The 22,986-nt window shown below is 39.9% G+C and overlaps 1 protein-coding gene across 2 annotated transcripts in view; it reads right to left on the bottom strand.

The window, feature by feature from the left end:
• mcf2lb (mcf.2 cell line derived transforming sequence-like b) overlaps window positions 1–22,777 on the bottom strand; it is a 55,074-nt gene extending 32,297 nt beyond the window's left edge. For both annotated transcript variants that reach the window (XM_051710961.1, XM_051710962.1), the window contains exons 1-9: window positions 22,623–22,777; window positions 11,937–12,020; window positions 2,770–2,884; window positions 2,597–2,687; window positions 2,187–2,300; window positions 1,957–2,073; window positions 785–934; window positions 539–663; window positions 234–348 (exon numbers count right to left, since the gene is read on the bottom strand). In XM_051710961.1, the coding sequence (XP_051566921.1) occupies window positions 234–348; window positions 539–663; window positions 785–934; window positions 1,957–2,073; window positions 2,187–2,300; window positions 2,597–2,687; window positions 2,770–2,884; window positions 11,937–12,020; window positions 22,623–22,704 (993 nt within the window). In that variant the 5' untranslated portion in view covers window positions 22,705–22,777. The remainder of the gene's footprint in view (window positions 1–233; window positions 349–538; window positions 664–784; window positions 935–1,956; window positions 2,074–2,186; window positions 2,301–2,596; window positions 2,688–2,769; window positions 2,885–11,936; window positions 12,021–22,622) is intronic.
• Between the last annotated feature and the right edge of the window lie 209 nt (window positions 22,778–22,986).

Genomic DNA, 22,986 nt, shown 5'->3' with positions numbered 1-22,986 from the left:
ATAGGATTACAAAAAAAAACAAAAAACAGATGCATTATATTTATGGGAATTTGGAAGCTTACAGTAATTGTCATGAAAATAAGCTCACAATGAAAAAAATCTTAATAGAACTAAAACAGTTTTGATTTGAGGTGATATGTGACCTGTCTATGTCCTTGACAGATGTTTTTAGATTAACCCAATAACAAAATAATAATGAGAAACAAAATAAAGAGTGTTATTAAAAGCAAGACCTGTTGAAAGTTGTAGGCAAACTGGCAGAGTTTCAAACTCAACTCAAGCTTATTTTGGTGCTGGAACCAGAAGTCATCAAATGCTGAAGAGCTCTCATTCAACTGGGATAATAGCCTGCAAGATGACAGAGAAAAATATAAAGTGGAATATACTGTATGAGAATGTTATAAAATCTAAATTTACAGTAGATGCTGTAATGTACAACAAACATATTAAGGTATTAATAACATGTCGCTTTTAGAAGCCTCCAAGCACATCTTAATTGATTTTACAATACATAATACTGTGAAAGTTCCAGACTCACCTGTGCACTGTTGCAAGGTTCTCCAGCTGATCAGGGTTCAAACTGCCCTCCGGGTCTCTGCGCACTGGTTCTCTAATGTTCTCAAGAAGATTGCGTCCTTGGCTGAGAGCACCTGCCATCTCTTCCTAAAGACAAAATATTGAGCAAGGAAATAATAGCATCAGTACCAAAATCATTACCAGTCCTAGAATTCCTACTGAGATACTAGCACATACTGAATGCTTTGAGAAGGTGTTTGATAAATACTTTCAAACTCTCTTTCTTGCTGGTGTGTGTGTTCAGCAGACTGCTGGCTATTTGGAGGTTGTTAGGAAGTTCTGTTTCTGCCAGTTCCCTGCCAAACACCTGTAGTCTCTGAGCCATCCTCTTCACTGATGCAGCAAAGCTTTCTAGATCCTACAGGCACAAAGACATCAAAAAGGGCACCTTCTGTATGATGCATATAATTACTGTAACTTATGCTATTTTGTGTACAGTATTTTGGAGATGTAATTCACACTTTAAATGTATGAATGTTTCTCCCCAATTTGGAATGCCCAATTACCAATGCGCTCTAAGTCCTCGTGGTGGCGTAGTGACTTGCCTCAATCCGGGTGGCGGAGGATGAATCTCAGTTGCCTTCGCGTCTGAGACCGTCAATTTGCGCATCTTATCACGTGACTTGTTGAGCGCACTGCCGCAGAGACATAGCGCGTGTGGAGGCTTTACACTATTGTCTGCAGCATCCATACACAACTCACCACGTGCCCCACCGAGAGCGAGAACCACATTATAGCGACCACGAGGAGGTTACCCCATATGACTCAACCCTCCCTAGCAACCAGGCCAACTTTGTTGCTTAGGGGACCTGGCTGGAGTCACTCAGCATGCCCTGGATTCGAACTCGTGACTCCAGGGGTGGTAGTAAGGGTCTTTACTCGTTGAGATACCCAGGCCCCCAAAGTATGAATGTCTTTGCATTTTATTACAAATGATCAAACCAAGTGGAATTTATTTTTCTGAAATATAGCACAAATAAACTTTTTAAGCTAAAATTTCACAAATTGGGCACTTTCTTGTTGTCTAACTTTGTGGAACATTTCTATAGTTCATGGTTGAACTTGAGGGAAACAGAGTTCACGCATCTACTAAAACTAGTTGGTTAAAAGCCATTGATAAATGGCTCAGAAAATTTAATTCTGAGAATAGGTCTAGCATTATTTGGTTTTAGATTTGGTTGCCACTTGGTTTGATTTTTTTTTATTTTTTTTTTTTTTCTATGCAATGAAATTAATATATTTTTAAGTGTAACTTAAGTGTTCAAAAACACTTTGGTGAATTTTGTATGTTTTAAGGTTGTTAATGTGTAGTAAGTGTATTGCAGTGTCTTTATGGTGTTTTAAAAGTGAATTGTATTTTAAAAGTAAGTTTGTTCTTACAGTGCGATGAGAGATCCAGGTCTTGTGGCAGTAGTACTGAGAGCCACCCAGTTCTTGTGTCAGTTGACTCCGCTCAATATAAGAGTGCAGATCAGTCACTGAGCTTAGCATAATAACCTTCAATACACACACACAGGTTTTCTTATTTACACATGACAGGTGTGCAAACATATACATTTAGTATATTTATTAGTTGCGTAGATATATATATATATATATATATTACTTACCGGTACTTTAAAGTCATCTCGGTGGAGTTTGAAGAACACATCAGACAGCATTCGCTGCAGGATGGCACTGGGTCTCAGCACCAGAACAAGACGAAGATTACCAGGAAACCAGCCCTACATACAGTACATGCAAACACATAGTCAAGAATGCATACACACACACACAAGCACACGCATATATGAGCATGAAAATGCAAAAGAAAATTATATTCAAATTCAATATTTTAACATTTGAAAAGACAAGCTTTTTAACAAAATCAGTAATAACATATCTGACCTTCAGTCAAACAATGAACAAATCCAGATGTTGTGAAATATAACAACAGCAAAGAAACTACAAGGAAGACTTTGACAATATTTGCACTGATTAAAGGTGATTCACGGGAGTATAGAAATGCATTTGGACTTACTGAGATACGCAGTAATGTTCCCTTTAAACAAGTCCATCGATCCCGACGCCTGTCAATCACTACAATAAAGCCCACACCTGCTGCACTCAAGCTGGTGAAGACACATGCACGTGTTACTGCTGTCAGGATGTATGATATTCAAAGAGCAATGAATAGTGTGTGTATGGGTGTACCTGGGAATACTTGTCAGGTAGGTGAGAACATTACGAAACTCTTGATCTCCAATTTCACAAAATGAAGGAAATTCTGGCAAGATAATGATAGGGCTTCCATCCTGTCCTCTTCCCCCTTAAGAGAGATTAAAATTAGAGGAAAAACCTGCTCTTGTGATCTGTTCTGGGGGCAAACAGCAGAGGGCAATAAACACCAGAGAACTGTGTAAATTAGAGCAGATGCTACATTGTCATGAATTGTTTCTTTTGTGTTGGTATGATCAGAAATCTTACACAGGAAAGCCAGTGACAACCTACTCACACCACCTGCATGCTGTGTTAGTCTACATATTGTGTGCTATTGCTGCTGAACAACAGTTGTTTGAGAGCACTGTGAGATCCAAATACCAACACAATCCCAGATCACTTTGTTGGTGTTTTACCATCAGTATTGAGGCTAATGTTTCAATGATATGCTGCTGGTCTCTCGTTCAATGTACAGTAAATATATGGGATTTTTTTTCAGCCATTTTATGTGCGGCTGGTGACTTTCATTAGTGCAATAGCACGCATTTACTCAAGCTGCACAATTTAAGGCATAATTAATTTCCATATAACTGCAGGATAAATTAAAGGAATTTTCTGGGGCTTTTTTGTGATTAACATTTTTATTGATTCATACAATAAATAAAGAAAAGCAAAACATATATACACAGAATCAACATTTAACCCCCACTACTACCCCTCCCCCTCCCAATCCCCGACCCCACCCTGACCCCCAACAAACGATCCTGTGGTCACACATGAGTATATATACACACAAAAAAACAAAAAAAAAAAATATAATGATCACACACATTTATAACTACACCTCTCTCTCCACTGCCCGTACCCGAGAGCCCTCCAAGAATGCTAAATAGTTGCCCCATTTCCCAACATCCAAGTTCCACATTCTTCTAGATAATGCTCCCTCAAAAGCCACCACCCTTACCATCTCCGTGTACCACTCCTGAAATGGGGGCGCTCCAGCCGACTTCCATCCCCTTAAAACGACTTGTCTGGCAATCATAACACTGGTTATGTGTTTATTCCCAATACTGATGACCGCCCCATTGCCTAAAATACAGAGTCTGGGACAAAGTGAAATTTGAGTGCCCAATACATCACACACAAAACTCTGAACCTTCAACCAAAATTCTTGGATCTTAACACACCACCAAAAAAATGGGTTGTGTCTCCATCTTCTGATTGGCATCACCAGCAGGTGGGTGTGTCTTTAAAACCAAGCCTATACAATCTAGATGGAGTCCAATAGAATCGATGTAAAATCTTGAATTGCATAAGGTGCACCCTTGCATCTCTAGATGCAGACTTTTTTAGAATCCTAGCCCACACTCCCTCCTCCAATACCAAGTTTAAATCTTTCTCCCATAATCTCTTGAGAGAAGTTGCAGCTCCATCCCCCAGACACTGAATTAGCAGGGAGTAATACACTGATGCCTCATGACCTTTTCCAAAAGCAGTAATCACCACTCCAAGAGTATCTGCCACTTTAGGGGGGTGTAGGCTTCTCCCAAAAATAGTACACAGCAGGTGGCGCAGCTGTAAATACCTAAAGAACTGAGATCTGGGAATCCCAAAATGTTGAACCAAATTTTCAAAGGATCTCAACACTCCACTCTCATATAGGTCACCGAGTGTATTAACCTCCCTCACAGTCCACTTTGATCAGCAAAAAGGGGACTTATTAATACATAATTAAATAAATGTCTGAATTAAATACTCTGGACACTTTTGTCCATACCGAGTGCAAATGTGAGATAACGGGGTGTAACTTAACTTCTCCGATTAGTTTGATAGAAAGGCTTTGCAATGGCGAAATAGGGGCAAGAACTTCCTGTTCAATACAAAACCAGGGAGGGGCTCTCTCAGGTGGAAGTGACCAATGAGCCAAATGACTGAGACTGAATGCATAATAATAAAACAAAATCTTGGGTAGGCCTAGCCCACCTTTGTCAATCAGCCTATGCAATTTACTGAAATGTAATCTGGGACGTTTACCATTCCAAATGAAGGACTTCCCTATGCTATCAAATTGCTTGAAATAATAATTATAATAAGTTTATTTTATATAGCACCTTTCTTCAAACTTTAGGTCGCTTTACAGGATGAGAGTAAAAAAAATGTAAGAGTCAGAGAAGCATAGGTCAAAGAGATATGTTTTGAGATTGATTCTGAAATCACATATGGAGGTGTGATCACACAGAGACAGAGGGATAGAGTTACAAAGCGAAGGGGCAAGTGTGCAAAAAGCCCTACCACCTAGTGAGGTCAGCTTGCAACGTGGAATGAATAATAGGCCCAAATCAGATGACCTGAGTGAGCGTAATGGGGTATAGCGGCATATGAGGTCAGTGATGTACGAGGGGGCAAGACCATGTAAAGCTTTGAATGTTGTAAGGAGAATTTTGTATTGGATACGATAGGAGACAGGTAGCCAGTGTAGCCTACAAAGTATGGGAGTGATGTGAGAGGATTTCTTTGAGTAGGTGAGAACCCTTGCTGCTGAATTCTGGATGTATTGCAGTTTGTTTATTGTTTTAGATGGGAGGCCAGAAAAGAGGGCATTACAATAGTCAAGAATAAGAGAGGGGGACATCTATATGGAGAGACTGTAGCAGATAGTTTAATTTTGGAATACAATTCATTTTAATAACATTAACCTTCCCAATCATATATAAATGATATGAAGCCCACCTGCCCACATCACTCGAAAACCTTTTTATTAAGGGGTTAAAATTAGCTCTAACTAAATCAAACAAATGTGCTGGGAATAAAATACCCAAATACTTAATGCCCTGTCTGGGCCACTGGAAGGCACCCGGCTGAAAAGCCGTTACCGGACTGTACGCTGTCAGAGCCAAAGCTTCAGATTTAGACCAATTAACTCTGTATCCTGAGAACTTAGAAAAGGAATGAATAATTCTGTGGAGGCAAGGCACAGATCTAGTAGGGTCGGAGACGAATAATAAAATATCATCTGCGTAAAGCAAAAGCTTATGCGCCACACCTCCCGCCACCACCCCTGGAAAATCATCCTCCTTTCTTGTCGCGGATGCTAATGGTTCCAGGGCAAGACAGAACAATAATGGGGAAAGAGGGCAACCCTGCCGGGTGCCCCTATCCAGAGTAAAATAATCTGAAATTAATCCAGTCTTTGTACCACCGCTACCGGGTGTCTATAATGTAATTTAATCCAACTAATAAAAGTATTCCCGAACCCGTACATTTCCAAAATCTTAAAAAGATAATCCCACTCTACCATATCAAACACCTTTTCAGTGTCAAGTGAGATGGCAGCGACCAGAGTCTGATCATTCGCCTCTGACCACATGATATTGATGAAACGGTTAATGTTATCAGAAGAGATAAGGCCCCGAATAAACCCCACATGATCTATATGTATAAGAGTTGTAATAACTTTTCTTAATTGGTTAGCCAAAATCTTTGCCAAAATATTAACGTCTAGCTGGATCAGGGAAATTGGACGATAACTCTTACACTCGCTTGGCTCTTTGTCCTTTTTAAGAATCAGACTGATCCGGGCTTGCATCATGGTTGGCAGAAGCTTTCCATTCTGTAATGATTTCGTATAAACTTCTAGCAAAAGTGGAGCCAATTCTGTAGCATAAGATCTAAAAAATTCAGCCGCAAAGCCATCTGGCCCCGGAGCCTTGCTTGTAGGCAAGGCCTTAATTACCTCACCAAGCTCCTCCGAGGTTATCTCAGAATAAAGAGAATTTTTTTGCTCAGCCGTCAGTTTAGGAAGTTCTAATGGTTTCACAAAGTTTCTAATATCCTCATCAGTAGACGAAGACGTGGAACTACAGAGATCAAGATAGAATTCTTTAAAAGCATTATTAATATCAATGGCTGAGGTAAATATTTCACCATCAGCAGATTTCACTGAGGGAATGGTACAAAAACACCTCTAAACTCACCAGGGTGTGATCTAAAACTAAAATGTTTCCAATTGAGCAATCAACAACAGATGAAATGAGGGACTTAGATATAAAAATAAAAAAAATCTATTCTAGAGTAAATGTTATGGACTGATAAAAAAATGTATAGTCCCTACCAGATGGGTTCAAAAGTCTCCAAATATCTGTAAGACCAAGATTTTACACATCCTGTGAAGCGTCAATGTTGCTCTAGGGGGCTTACATGCTTTTGCTTCACTATGATCAAGGACTGAGACCATTAAAAGATTAAAGTCTCCTCCCAATATTATATCATAAGGGGTGCCAGAGGCATGCAACATCCCTTCAAGATCTACAAAAAAGCCCTGATCATCAACATTAGGTGTGTATATATTAGCCAAAATAAGATTTCGCCCCTGAATTTCTGCTAAAACAATAATAACTCTTCCTAATTTATCTTTAATCTGTTTGAGACATTTGAATTGTAGATGCTTACTTATCAGTGTAATGACTCCCCTGCTCTAACTTGAGCCAGCACTAAAGAAAACATGTCCACCCCATATCTTCCCAAATTTTTCAGCTTCCTGCTGGGAAAGATGCGTTTCTTGAAGAAACACTATATCATATTTCTTACGCTTAAGAGGAGAAATAACCTTCCTTCTTTTTATGGGATGCCCCAACCCATTCACATTCCACGTGGAAAGAGACAATCCACTCATATTAACATTTGACATTTTGACATATGAGAAAAAATAGATTGTGTGTCAAAAACAAAATTATAACGACCACATTCCAACATCAGTGCAACAAACAAACCCCGAACCTCCCCCAGAACCAAACAAACAGAAAAAAGAAAAACATGCGCATTAACCCCGTGCACGACAGCGCCAACTGGCGTCTATCCCTCTAAACTCAAACAGTCCATGCACACCTACGAGAGCCCCTGTGACAACTTTGCCGTCAGATTGCTTAAGTCCGGTGTTTCTATAAAAATTTTGTGAGACAGAGTTACACAAAAGGGGCGCTCAGTTTCCTCAGACAGTCAAACGAATGTTCGGTGAGCCGGCCCATTCGGCTGCTACATGAGTGCAACAAATGACCTAATCACTCCAATGTCTTGCAAGAAATAATCCACAAAACAAACTCCAGCCAATAGGAGGCATAAACACAAAGAATGTGCAGATTAATTCACTCAACAGTCCCGAAGGAGTGTTACTTCTAAAAACAAACCCCAGCTGCTAGGCGGAACCAGCACAAAAAGAAACAAAAAAGGCGCTCAGTTCCTCGAACAGTCAAGTGAATGTCCAGTGAGTCGGTCCATTCGGCTACAACGTGAGTACCACAAAATAACTTATTCAGTCCACTGACTTTATGAAGGACATCACTTGCTGTGGGCATGTAAATGTTTTGCGGTCATCCTTAGCATCTATTCTCAATTTGGCTGGGATCATTAGTGCAAACGCGACCTTCTGTTGATGCAAGAGTTTCTTGCATTCCTTGAATCGATCACGTTTCTCTCTTGTCGAATTTGCACAGTCTGGGAACAAGAAAATGCTGTGGTTCTTCCAAAAAAGCCTTCCTTTACTCCTCGCCTCGCGCAACACGAGATCTTTATCTGATGATCTCAGAAATTTGGCCAGAATTGATCAGGGCCTGTCTCCCTCAGCGGATTGCCGAGCTGGAACCCTGTGAGCTCGCTCGATTTCCAGCTTATGGCCTGTTATGTCAAGCAGATTCGGAAAAAGCCAGTCCAGAAATTTCACCATATCCTGACCCTCTTCAGCTTCAGGAATTCAGATGATTCGGACGTTATTCCACCGGTTACAGTTCTCCAAGTCCACCAATTTCTCCCAGACACGCTCCAAATCCACCTTGGTCGCTAGCGGATTAGCAGCTAGTTCCCTCTCCGATGACTCAGATAATCATTTCTCCATTTCTCGACATCCCCCACTCTTGTGACCACCTCAGTGATTTTCGTCTCCATGGCAGTGATTGATCGACGTATTACAGCAAAATCTTCCAAGTCAGCAACGACCTCTGACGATTGCCGACATGTTCAACAATTCTTGCCGAATTTCCCTCATTTCCCGTCAGAATCGGCTCCCTGGCTTGAGGCCTCTGGAAGGGTGTCAGCTTGAGCACATAAGTGTCTTTTAATGTCTCCAGAGCCCGAGGATTTTTAATTCTTTGACATATTGTCCTCCTAGAAGTTATGGAAAAGAGTGTATCAAATCTCACTGGTTTATATCATTAAAAGTGTTAAAACTAGCAAAGTGCGCAGAGCTCGCCGTTCACACGTCTGAACCTCGTATTGCGTCACGTGACCTCCTTCCGGGTTTAATACAAATTAAGCTCAACTGACAGCATTTGTGGCATAATGTTGATTTTTTTTGACTCGTGCCATCTTTTCTTTAAATAAAGCAAAAACTTTGGTTACACTGAAGCACTTACAATGTAAGTGAATGGGGCCAATCCGTAAATGTTAAAATAGACTACACACTGTTTCAAAAATATAGCCACAAGACATAACAATATGAATGTTACCATGATTTTAGTGTGATAAAATCGCTTGCTATCTTTTTCTGGGTGACATTATATCCAATTTTACAACTTATATTGCAATGACAACATAAGCCTAAAACTCTTAAACGAAAATTAAAACAAAGATTTAAACAACTTACAGCTCAAATAATACTCAAGTTTTAACATAAGTATTAATGCAAGTTAAAATGATAAGCTCCACATTTCTGCCTTTAAACCCTCCAAAAATTGGCCGCATTCACTTCCATTGTAAGTGCCTCACTGTAACACTGATTTTTTTATTTTGTTTGGAAAAGGAGGCGCAATTATTTTTTGTAATGTTCAGCAATATGCTACAAATGCTGTCGATTGAGCTTAAAGGAATAGTTCACCCAAAAATGAAAATTCTCTCATCATTTACCCACCGTCATGCCATCCCAGATGTGTATGACTTTCTTTCTTCTGCAGAACACAAATGAAGATTTTTAGAAGAATTTCTCAGCTCTTTTGGTCCATACAATGCAAGTGAATGGGTACCAAATTTTTGATAGTCCAAAAATCACACAAGTCGGCATAAAAGTAATCCATATGACTCCAGTGGTTAAATAATGTCTCCATAAGTGATTTGATAGGTGTGAGTGAGAAACAGATCAATATTTAAGTCATTTTTACTATAAATTCTCCTCCCTGTTCAGTCAGGCTGCACTTTAACTTTCACATTCTTCTTCTTGTCCTTTTGGTGATTCGCATTCCTCATGCATAAGCCCCCTACTGGGCAGGATAAAGAACAAGCACAGATTTACTTAAATATTGATCTGTTTCTCAACCACACCTATAAAATCACTTCAGAAGACATGGATTAAAACACTGGAGTCATATGGGTTACTTTTATGCTGCCTTTAGGTGATTTTTGAATGTCAAAATTTTGGCACCCATTTACTTGCATAGTGTGGACCTACATAGCTGAAATATTCTTCTAAAAATCTTAATTGTGCACATCAGGGATGGCATGAGGATAAGTAAATGATGAGAGAATTTTCATTTTTGGGTGAACTATCCCTTTAACTTGCATTGCACCCGGAATATACATACCATAGTTTAATACTTGGGGTTAGTGATTCTGAAAAGCAATAGCCTTATCAAGCATTACTAATAAATGTAATCATAAACACTGTAGCTAAAACAAAGGCACTGCAGAAACAGGGAGATGACATTAGTGTTGTCAGCATTCACCCAGTAAAGAAACCATGATCATAACAATGTATAAAGTGAGACTCAGACATGTCATTTAATTCACCTCCTCTATTCGCTCCTTGTCCACATTGGGAAGGGGTAAGTGGTGACGTTGCGGTGGTAAGACAGAGGATGATGGAATGGAATGAGATGGACACAGAGAAAGCCACTGGGAAAGATCCCCATGTGACAAAAATATAAATTTGGCAAGTCATGCCTTCTTCTCCCTGTCTCCATGACAACAGGACAGGGATTGTGTGATCATCGTTTACTCTGGTCTGCTCAGTTTAACAGTAACAAACCTGTCAGCAAGAACCACACACATTTGCATTACATTTACATTTATGCATTTGGCAGACACTTTTATCCAAAGTGACTTACAGTATAATTATTACAGGGACAATCCCCCTGGAGCAACCCAGAGTTAAGTGCCTTGCTTAACTGTTGTGGGGATTGAACCAACAACCTTTTGCTTACTAGTTCAGTGCTTTAGTCCACTACACCACCACCACCACTCACCACTTTATTCGCATAAAACCCTCAAAGCAGCAGCATGTATGTGTGGTCAAACATGCCTACATGCAACAAAATGCTGTTTTCCCTCCCAATGCCTTTTTACATTCTTTACTCATCCTTGACATATAGAAGCAGGAAATTACAGGAGGAGAGTCATGTACACTTGCACATGTGTATTAGTGTTTATAATCTGCTATATATTCAAATAGGTATGTTCATGAATTAAGCTTTGGTGTTGTGCTTTTATGTTAGAATTTTTTATACAACACAATGTATTTTGATAACCCAGAGATGAAGAAATGGGAAGTGTTTATGTCACCTACTAAAATATATTACAAATTTGTTGTATGTGTGTGTGCCTGAATGTGTTGTGTTTATCTCTAGAAGAAATGTATTGCTCAAAAGAGTTTTCAGTTACAGTATGTCTCACTAAATAACAGATGTTTCTCCTAAATTTCCTGGGGAGAATACATACACAAAAATATAAATAGACAAACTGTTGACATACAGTAAGAGTATAGAAATATAAAATTAATGCGGATAGCATAGCTCAGGTAATTTGGTTTTGGAAAAATGTGATGAGATATGTGAGAGTTTTATATACTGAATAAAATAAAATCTCTGACTTTTGATTGCAGACTCCATTACAAATACCAGCACAGTTTGTGGAATTATAGAAATTTCTCCTGAAACTCTAGAGGAGACATTTTCAAGAAGCAGGAAGCATAAGCAAAATCTCTACTTGCTCTTCATTTAATCTCATTGCTGTCCATGAGCAACAAATGGGATGTTACAGAGATCTCATATGGTGATTTTTCTTTTCCATAATTCCAATTACGTTGCTCCCTGGATAATATCACAATTTTAAGAGCTAGATAAAGAGGTAAAGACAAGAAGAGAGAGCAATGTACAGTAAATGTAATAAAGAATCGTTGTTACCTGACAGGAATGCAAACTGTTGCTTGAGCTCCGTGAGGATGTCAGCAGCAAAGAAAAAACTGGACTCCTTCTGCATGATCTCATCTGTAATAAATACACAAGGAAACACTAACACCATATCTATATTCAGAGCAAAATGACAGCTTCGTTGACAACATGTCCATTTTGTCAGGTTGTTTGGTCTCAGTATCACTCTTTAAATCATAGTTGATGAACTTCTCTATTTTAGGGTCTGCACTCACAAGCCTAATATACCAGTGATCAGCCACAACATTCAAACCACTGACAGGTGAAGTAAATAACATATATTATCTCATTACAATTGCACCTGTTAAGGGGTGGGATATGTTTGGCAGCAAGTGAAAAGTCAGTTCTTCAATTTCATGTGTTGGAAGCAGGAATAATGGGCAAGCGTAAGGATCTGAGCGACTTTGACAAGGGCCAAATTGTGATGGCTAGATGACTGGGTCAGATCATCTCCAAAATGACAGGTCTTAAGTGGTGTTCCTGGTATGCAGTGGTTAGTACCTACCAAAAGTGGTCCAAGGAAGGACAACCGGTGAACCGGTGACAGGGTCATGGGCACCAAAATCTCATTGATGCGCGTGGGGAGCGAAGGCTATAGCCCGTCTGGTCCGATCCCACAGAAAAGCTACTGTAGCACATATTGCTGAAAAATGTAATGCTGGCCATGATAGAAAGGTGTCAGAACACACAGTGCATCTCAGCTTGCTGCGTATGGGGCTGCGTAGCCGCAGACCGGTCAGAGTGCCCATGCTGACCCCTGTCCACCGAAAGCGCCTACTATGGGCATGTGAGCGTCAGAACTGGACCATGGAAAAATGGAAGAAGTGGTCTCGTCTGATGAATCACATTTTCTTTTAGATCATGTGGACGGCCTGGTGCACGTGCATCATTTACCTGGGGAAGAGATGGCAGCAGGATGCACTATGGGAAAAAGGCAGGCTGGCGGAGGCAGTGTGATGCTCTGGGCAATGTTCTGCTGGGAAACCTTGGGTCCTGGCATTCATGTGGATGTTACTTTGACACGTACCATCTACCTAAAGATTGTTGCAGACCTCATGATCCCCCCTACCTCCCCCCCACCCCCACACACACATATACACACTGACACAATTTACTATTAAAAATAACTAATGCATTCACTGTCACATTTTAAGATATTACATTTTGTGTTTCTCTTTCTTGTCTCTCTCCTGTGCTCAATTCAATTTAGTGTGCCACATTATGACAGACACTGTACATTTGAATTGCCAAATCAGTGCAAACTAGTTAAAATTAAGCAAAACGAGACACCCTGGACGCCATGCAAGGAGCAGACGTGTGAGCGACGAGCTCTGCGCACTTTGCTGAATTTTCGATTATTTTCATATTATAATCTGGTGAAATTTGTTACACCCAGTTACACATTTGCCCTTTGTTGAAAAACATGTCAAAGTCAAAATCCTCGGGCTCTGGAGACATTAAAAGACACTTATGTGTTCAGGATGAAAGCCCCGACAGGCCTACAGACCGGGGACTCGATTTGGATGGCGCGGCGAGAGAGGAGATCCAGCGTCAGTTGTCCAACATGTCGGTGATGTTGACGAAGATTCTTGCTGACTTGGAGGATCTCGCTGTAATACGTCGATCGATCACGGCGATGGAAATAAAATTCTCCGAGTTAGGTACAAGAGTGACTGATGTTGAAAAACGAATCGATTTTCTGGAATCTTTGGAGAGGGAATTAACCACTAATCCACCCGCGACCAAAGTTGATCTGGAACATCTCCTTGAAAAGCTTGAAGATCTTGAAAATAGAAGCTGCAGGAATAACGTTCGAATTGTTGGAATTCCTGAGCTTGAGGAGGGCAGAGATATGGTGAAATTCCTAGACGAGTTTTTCCCGAGTCTGCTCGACATAACAGGCCACAAGCTGGAAACTGAGCGAGCTCACAGAGTCCCGTCTCACAGATCTGCTGAGGGAGACAGGCCTAGATCGATTCTGGCCAGATTTCTGAGATCATCCGATAAAGATCTTGTGTTGCGCCAGGTGAGGAGCAAAGGGAAGCTTTCTTGGAAGAACCATAATATTTTCTTGTTCTCGGACTTTGCGAGTTCGACAAGAGAGAAACGCAATCGGTTCAAGGAATGTAAGAAACTCTTAAATCAGAAAAACATCTCGTTTGCTCTGATGTTTCCTGCCAAACTGAGAATAGAAACGAAGGTCAGTCGCAAAGTATTCACATGTCCAAATCTGGCAATGTCTTTTATAGAATCAATGACTGAGTAAACCATTCGATGTTTCTCATGTGAGTGGGCCTGACTCGCTGTACTAACTCTTGAGGATGCTGGGCGACATTTTGGATTTTTTGCGTTGGCTCCGCCGAGCAGCTGGAGCTTGTTTTGTGAATAACACTTTTCCTTAAAGAAACTTTTGCATTGATAAAAGATTACTTTTGCATTGAAGTTCCCGGACAGATTGAGAGTGAACACTACGGATGACCGCAAAATATCTACATGCTGCTCACACAAAGGATGTTTTTTATGAAGCCGACGGATTATGTAAGTCATGGTATATACTTTTATGCAGCCTCCGAGTGAATTGACTCGACCATCCGGGGAACCGGGATGCCAGTGTTGTTTCTTTTTGTATTGGTTCCGCCTAGCGGCTGGAGCTTGTTCTATTGAATAACACTCCTTGGAACAGCTGTGGATTAATCTGTTCGTTCTTCGTGCTTATTCCTCCTGGTGGCTGTAGTTTGTTTTGTTGAGTTTTTTAAAAAAATTTTATGGGACATTGGAATGATTACATCATCCGCTGAACTCATAACAGCTGGCTCACTGAACATTTGTTTGTCTGTCCGAGGAATATTAACGGTTTTATATCAGCTGGAATTTGTCTTGTGGAAGATCACACCTTTAAAACAGTTCTGTGAATGAATCTACACGTTCTTAGTGTTCATTCTTCCTATTGACTGGGTTTATTTTTCAAAGTATTTTCTGTTATGTAATTTTGCCTCACAAATTTGTGAGGCAAAATTGAGCAATCCGATGGCAAAGTTGTCGTGGGGACTCGTGGGCGTTCATGGACCTTTTGAGTTTAGAGGGATTGTCGCCGGTTGGCGCTGTCGTGCGCGGGGTTAATGCGCACGTTTTTCTTTTTTCTGTTTGTTTTGTTCGGGGGTTGATTGTTTCACTATTGGGGAATGTGGTCTATATAATTTTGTTTTTGACACACAATTTATTTTTTCTTCTATATCAAAATGTCAAATGTTAATATGAGTGTACTATCTCTCTCCACATGGAATGTGAATGGGTTGGGGCACCCCATAAAAAGAAGGAAGGTTATTACTTTTCTTAAACGTAAGAAATATGACATAATGTTTCTTCAAGAAACACATCTCTCCCTGCAGGAAGCTGAAAAATTAGGAAGATATGGGGTGGACATATTTTCTTTAGTGTTGGCTCAAGTAAGAGCAAGGGAGTCATTATATTGATTAACAAACATCTACAATTAAAATGTCTCAAACAGAGCAAAGATAAATTAGGGAGAGTAATTATTGTTTTAGCTGAAATTCAAGGGCAAAGGTTGATTTTGGCTAATATTTATGCACCTAACGCTGATGATCATGGCTTTTTTATAGATCTTGAAGGGATGTTGCAAACCATTGGCACCCCTCATGATATAATATTGGGAGGAGACTTTAATCTTTTGATGGACTCAGTGCTTGATCATAGTGAAGCAAAAGTGTGCAAATCCCCTAGAGCAACATTGATGCTTCACAGGATGTGTAAAAATCTTGGTCTTACAGACATTTGGAGACTTTTGAACCCATCTGGTAGGGACTATACATTTTTTTCATCAGTCCACAAGATTTATTCTAGAATAGATTTTTTTTTAAATATCCAAATCCCTTATTTCATCTGTTGTTGTTTGCTCAATTGGAAATATCTTAGTCTCAGATCACGCCCTGGTGAGTTTAGAGATGTTGCCACATATAGAGAAAAATAAATCTTATAGTTGGCGCCTTAATGTGTCCCTTTTGCAAAATCCTGATTTCCAACAAATGTTAAAGACTGAAATCAGTGTTTATATGGAGACCAACTGGTCCTTAGTATCCTCTGTGGGCGTGGCTTGGGAGGCACTTAAGGTGGTTCTTAGGGGTCGGATCATACAGTATGCCTCATTCATCAAAAAATCCAAAGCACAAGAACTCATGGAGTTGGAAGGAAATATTAAAAGTGCTGAGGCAGAGCTGAAGCGCCGTATGTCATCTGATGGCCTCAGAGAATTGACTCGTTTGAAATACAGATATAATACTATTCTGTCACAGAAAGTGGAGTTTTGGTTATTCAGGGCAAGACAGTCATACTTTGAGTCAGGTGATAAAGCAGGAAAACTTTTGGCTAGATATATAAAGCAGAGAGAGTCTTTTTCTATCATTCCCTCAGTGAAATCTGCTTGTGGTGAAATATTTACCTCAGCCATTGATATTAATAATGCTTTTAAAGAGTTCTATCTTGATCCTTATAGGTCCACGTCTTCGTCTACTGATGAAGATATTAGGAACTTTGTGGAACCATTAGATCTCCCTAAACTGACAAATGAGCAAAAAAACTCTCTTGATTCTGAGATAACCTTGGAGGAGCTTGACGGCCTGACGGCTTTGCTGCTGAGTTTTTCAAATCTTATGCTACAGAACTGGCGCCACTTTTTTTAGAAGTTCATACTGATTCATTAAAGAATGGAAAGCTTCCGCCAACCATGACACAAGCCCGGATCAGTCTGATTCTAAAAAAGGATAAAGATCCAAGCGAGTGTAAAAGTTACCGCCCAATTTCGCTGATCCAGTTAGATGTAAAAATTTTGTCCAAAATTCTGGCTAATCGATTAAGTAAAGTTATGACATCTCTTATACATATAGATCAGGTGGGGTTTATTCGAGGCCGTAGTTCTTCTGATAATATTAGGCGTTTCATCAATATCATGTGGTCAGTAGCAAATGAACAATCTCCGGTTGCTGCCATCTCTCTTGACGCCGAAAAGGCGTTTGATATGGTAGAATGGGATTATCTTTTCAAGATTTTGGAAAGGTATGGGTTCGGGAATATATTTATTGGTTGGATTAAGTTACTTTATAGACACCCTGTAGCAGCGGTACAAACAAATGGGTTAATTTCAGATTATTTTACTCTGGATAGGGGCATCCGGCAGGGTTGCCCTCTTTCCCCATTATTGTTCTGTCTTGCCCTGGAACCATTAGCAGCCGCAATAAGAAAGGAGGATGATTTTCCAGGGGTGACGGCGGGAGGTGTAGCGCATAAGCTGCTGCTTTACACAGATGATATTTTATTATTCGTCTCCGACCCCACTAGATCCATGCCTTGCCTCCACAAAATTATTAACTCCTTTTCCAAATTCTCAGGATACAGAGTCAATTGGTCTAAACCCGAAGCTTTGGCTTTGACAGCGTACTGTCCAGTAACGGCTTTCCAGCCGGGCGCTTTCATGTGGCCCAAACAGGGAAATAAGCATTTGGGAGTTTTAGTCCCAGCAAATTTATCTGATTTAGTCAGAGTTAATTCTGATCACTTAATAAAAAGGTTTTCGAATGATGTGGACAGGTGGGCTTCATTACACTTATCGATGATTGGGAAGGTTAATGTTATTAAAATGAATTGCATTCCAAAATGTAACTATCTGCTACAATCTCTCTCTGTAGATGTCCCTCTCTCTTATTTTAAGCAATTTGATAGCATAGTGAAATCCTTCATTTGGAATGGTAAGCGTCCCAGGTTAAATTTCAGTAAATTACATAGGCCGATTGACAAAGGTGGGTAAGGCCTACCCAAGATTTTATTTTATTATTATGCATTCAGTCTTAGACATTTGGTTCATTGGTCGCTTCCACCTGAGAGAGCCCCTCCCTGGTTTTGTATTGAAAAGGAAGTTCTTGCCCCTATCTCGCCACTGCAAAGCCTTTCGATTAAACTAGCTGGAGAGGTTAAGTCGCACCCCATTATTTTGCATTTACACTCGATATGGACAAAAGTGTCCAGAGTGTTTAATTCTGATATTTATTTAAATGTTGCCTCGAGCATATGGCAGAACCCTAAACTATGCATTAATAAGTCCCCTTTCTGTTGGTCAGATTGGATTGTGAGGGGGGTTAATGCACTTGGTGACCTATATGAGGGTGGAGTATTGAGATCTTTTGAAAATTTGGTTCAACATTTTGGGATTCCCAGATCTCAGTTTTAGAAGTATTTACAGCTGCGCCACCTGCTCTGCTTTTTTTTGGGAGTAGCATACACCCCCCTAGAGCGGCAGATACTCTGGAAGTGGTGATTGCTGCTTTTGGGAAGGGTCATGAGGCATCAGTGTATTACTCCTTGTTAATTCAGAGTCTGGGGGACCGAGCTTTAAATTCTCTTAAAAGATTATGGGAGAAAGATTTAAACTTGGTATTGGAGGAGGGAGTGTGGGCAAGGATTCTAAAAAACATAAAGTCTGCATCTAGAGATGCAAGGGTTCGCCTTATGCAATTTAAGATTTTACATAGATTTTATTGGACCCCCTCTAGATTGTATAGGCTTGGTCTTAAGGACACACCCATCTGCTGGTGATGCCATACTGAAGATGGAGACACCATCCATGTTTTTTGGGGGTGCCTTAAGATCCAAGAATTTTGGCTGAAGGTGCAAAGTTTTGTGTGTGATGTGTTGGGCACTCAGGTCTTGTTCTGCCCCAGACTCTGTATTCTGGGTGATAGGGAGGTCATGGATTTGGTAGATAAGCACATGAAGGACTGGGTTTTGACCGGTGTGATGATTGGTAGACAGGTTATTTTGAGGAGTTGGAAGTCGGATGGAGCACCCTCGTTCCCGGAGTGGTGCGCGGAGATGGGGAGGGTGGCTGCCTTCGAGGAGGGGTCGAGTATTAGAATGGGGGTTAGGGAAACTTACAATAAGAAATGGGGCAATTATTTAGCATTTTTGAGGGAATCTCGAGGGGGGGCGGTGGAGGGAGTAATTTAAAGTTTTTATTTATTTATTTATTTTTATTTTTTTAATTTAATTTTTTTTTTTTATTATTGTTATACTTGATTATTGTATGTTATTTTATGTTGTTGTTTTAGTTTTCTGTGTGTGTGTGTCTATATTCTATTGACCATAGGGGTGTTCGTGGGGGGGTCAGGGTGGTTTGAGAATTTGGTAGGGGGAGGGGATATAGTGGGGGTTTAATGTTAAAAGTTTTTGATTCATTATATAGATGTTGTTGTATTTCTTGTGTTAATTTATGAATCAATAAAAAATTTTAATAACAAAAAAAAATTAAGCAAAACAACAATAGTATAAATGAAGCGAACAAGTACCATAAACAAATAAATCAATATTGTTAAATAAAATACAATTACAAAGCTTCCTCGCTACACTGTATATCACAAGTACATATTTGAATAAAATGACAAGTAAAGAGAAGGAAGGATATGCACAGACTGTCCCCCTGTCACACATGCACACACCCACATACACAGGTTCACTTTACCTGCTGCATTTTAATAACTGATAACAGTGATGGATCACTGACTGTAAAGAACTGAACTTTCTTTGTTTCTTGTCTCTCTCTCTCTACATTTCTCTCTGGATCGGCGCAATCACCCCAAAAAACATCTACAGTAAACAATATTACTATTGGTCTTGCACATAGAGTAGTGTCCAACAGTCTGAGATTTCTAAGTTATGTGAAAAATATAAAACAAAGAAAAGTTTTAACGTAAATTGGAAAAAAATAAATAAATTTAAGATTCTAGCTTACAGATCAAATAAGCACATTTGAGATATTGATGATATGAACTCCTTTGTACAAAACATCAGATTTCTTTGCAAATACTAAGAAATTTTTAAGTGGTACTTTTTCTATTCAACTTTTCATTCAACCTGTTATGCTGATAATTTTAGCAATTTTTATTATTACTACTGTATTAAATGAGAAAAATGCAAAATACAAGCATTGTCACTAGTGGTCGCAAGACTTTTTGGACCCCAATGTACATATACACAAAATCCAAGTAAAGACCTGAACATAAAGCACTGAATTTTCGACAGTGTTAGCATGCTTTCACTCACTTTGTGCCAGTGGGACCAGAGGAAATTGTTCAAAATCACTGCCTTGTTTGGGCCGCTTTTTTCTGGGTCTCCTCAGCATACCTTTCCCCTTTCTCACCGTCTGATACCTGACTACTGCTAGACCTACACAATCCCTATAACTATCATACTGTTCCTTTAATTTTGCTTTATGATACTACACTCAAACCGTTTGGACTGCTAAACTACAACTACAGGATTCAAACTATTTCTTTGTTATGACATTAGTTACAAAACTATACAATTCAGAACAACTATGCTCTTCCAGTAGCTATACAACATATATGCTGCTTACCTACTACTGCGCACATGTACTAACTACTAGAGCAAGCTTTGTTACTGCTTTGGAATGTTTTTTTTTTTTTTTTTGGTATCTGTTTTTGTAATCAGCAGTAACTTCTGCCAAACACACCAACACACACACATTGGTCAAGTCGCCTCCAGCAGGAATCTCACGAGGCTATAAAAGATTTCTCTCTCAGTCTTTTTGCTTCTGAAAATGAGGACAAATACGTTCATTTAGGCACAAACTCATATTCAGGAGGACACAGATACATCCCCCACTTCAAATAAGTAATATGGGGGTTTATTCAATGACTGATTTTGTAGCTTTTACAGCTTTTTACTTTTACAATCTTGCCTACAATAAGATTCCACTATTATATGAGTATGAGATAAATTTTCCTTATGAAAACTGGGAACATAATACTCTGTATGAGGTGATTATCTCAAAACACATTTCTTATTCATTTCTTAAAGCGATAGTTAAAAAATTCTGTCATCCCCATGCTGTTCCAAACCCATGTAAATTTCTCTCTTCCATGGAACACCAAAAGAGAAGTATAGCAGAATGTCCAAGCTGCTCACTTCTACGGCTGTCAAATAAAAATTTGAAATTCAAATATTCGTCGAATTGATAATAAAAATGCACATTTGAATTCTAAAATGAGCATTCGAATTTTGGATGTGTGCCAAGCACTGACGATGACTTGAGGGCCATTCAGACTGATCCCTTTCTTGAGGTTAAAACAGACACAAATAAAACAGAATGCGGGTGTCTCTTGAGACACGTTTTAAAGGCTGAACTCACTTTAAATTGACACAGTGTCTAAAAAAAGAATTCGCGTTCCTGCGCAATACATTGAAAAAACAGCAAGACACGGTGCAACAGTCAAAGATGTCTGTCTAGCGCATGCTTACAAAGATAAAGGCAAACATATTTGGAGTGAACGGCCCCTTAGGTGGAGGTCTTTGGCAGTTGTGTCTTGACTATGCCTTGGCTTGCTCTTATGACCGTCTCGCTGCATAAGCATTAGGTACGTACATACAACTGCATTTAATGAAATACACTGTGGTACCGCCAGTACTGTGAAGCTTGAGACCGTGGTAGTACTATGGCACCAGTTTAGTCCCTGCTGAGAAACTAAATTCTAAACTCTCTTCCCCATAATGAAAGTGAATGGGGACCAGGCCCGGCTCCACAGGGGGCCCTGGGGCCAATCATAAACTTGGCCCACCTTGAGAACTACACCTACACCCACCCTCCAACTGTCCGGCCCACCCGGCGTGTCCTATGGCCCACCTTACATCTTAGAGCTGGAGCCAGGCCTGATGGGTACCAGGGGCTGTCAAGCTCCAAAAAGAACAAAAAGCACCATAAAAGCATTATTAAAGTCACAAATATGACTTCAGCATTTCCAAGTCTTCTGAAGCCATATGATAGCTTTTGTGAGGAATAGATAAAATTTTAAATTGTTATTAACTGAAAATCTTGCCTTGAAATTTTGCTTGACAGCCGTGGTCACCATTCACTTTCATTGAATGGAAAAGAGTAGCTTGGACACCTGCTCTAAAAAACTCATCCGTGTTTTGAAAGATATGAGCGTTAGTAAATGATGACAGAATTCTCATTTTTGGGTGAACCATTTCTTTAAGTTCTTACACTGTCTCTGTTTGTTTCTTCCTCCCTCTCTCCTTCAGTAGCATACACAAAGTCATTCCGTCGAATTGTCATTTCTCTCCTGCGTACTAAATGAATTGTCTCTAGAAACCAGAGTGTAGAACATTTCACACAGATTTTTACAAGACAAACGATTATCGTAGTGTCTAGTTCCCACAGACAATAAACACAAACAATTTTCAAAAAATGACAATAATTAGAACGTATGAACACAATCATGATCTCTAATATTAATCAACGACCTGCAACTTAATTCATACATCTCAGATCTTAATCGGTAAATGACACATTCCTGACCTATTTTCCATTGACCATAAACAAAAGCAAGGATTTTTTTCCATTATGACTAGACACCATGCTCATAAAGTGGCAAAAATCTGTTCAGGCACATTATAAAAAAGCGGCTTTGCAAAATAATCAACATTATCTCAGGTGATGCTTTATATGTCTTCAAAGGGTGAACAATCCATATCACTGAGAGGCAATTAATAAAGGTATCAGAAAGCCACTCAATGTGTAAAGACGACAAGTGCAACAGCGACACATACACATACTCACATATGGTGAGTGCTTACCAATGCTGTAAGCGACATTGCTCAGTCTGCACTGTAGCTCTTGCACAGCCACCTTTTCTGTCTGCATCCAGATCATCGCCATCCTACTCTCCAGAGGGGAAAAGGGCAGATAAAGTGGACACTATTAGAGAGAGAAGAATATCACCCTCTGCCCATCAGTGATGGCCAATTCAGCATCAGCACCACATAGACTTGGAGAGAGAGAGACGGGGGAGGGGTTTACAGATGACACCTACACAGTCAGACAGTCTAAGAATATAACCAGCGTCCCCCATACGCATGTGCACATAGCTGGCAGGGCATGCTGGTCCTTTTAGCACTTTGGCGCCATCGTCAGGATATTTCTACTATTGCTGCACTTCTT

This window comes from Myxocyprinus asiaticus, chromosome 11 (assembly GCF_019703515.2).
Source record: "Myxocyprinus asiaticus isolate MX2 ecotype Aquarium Trade chromosome 11, UBuf_Myxa_2, whole genome shotgun sequence".
Taxonomy (NCBI): domain Eukaryota; kingdom Metazoa; phylum Chordata; class Actinopteri; order Cypriniformes; family Catostomidae; genus Myxocyprinus; species Myxocyprinus asiaticus.
Note: the sequence above shows the minus strand (reverse complement) of the source record. Positions and strands in the feature narration are given on the sequence as shown.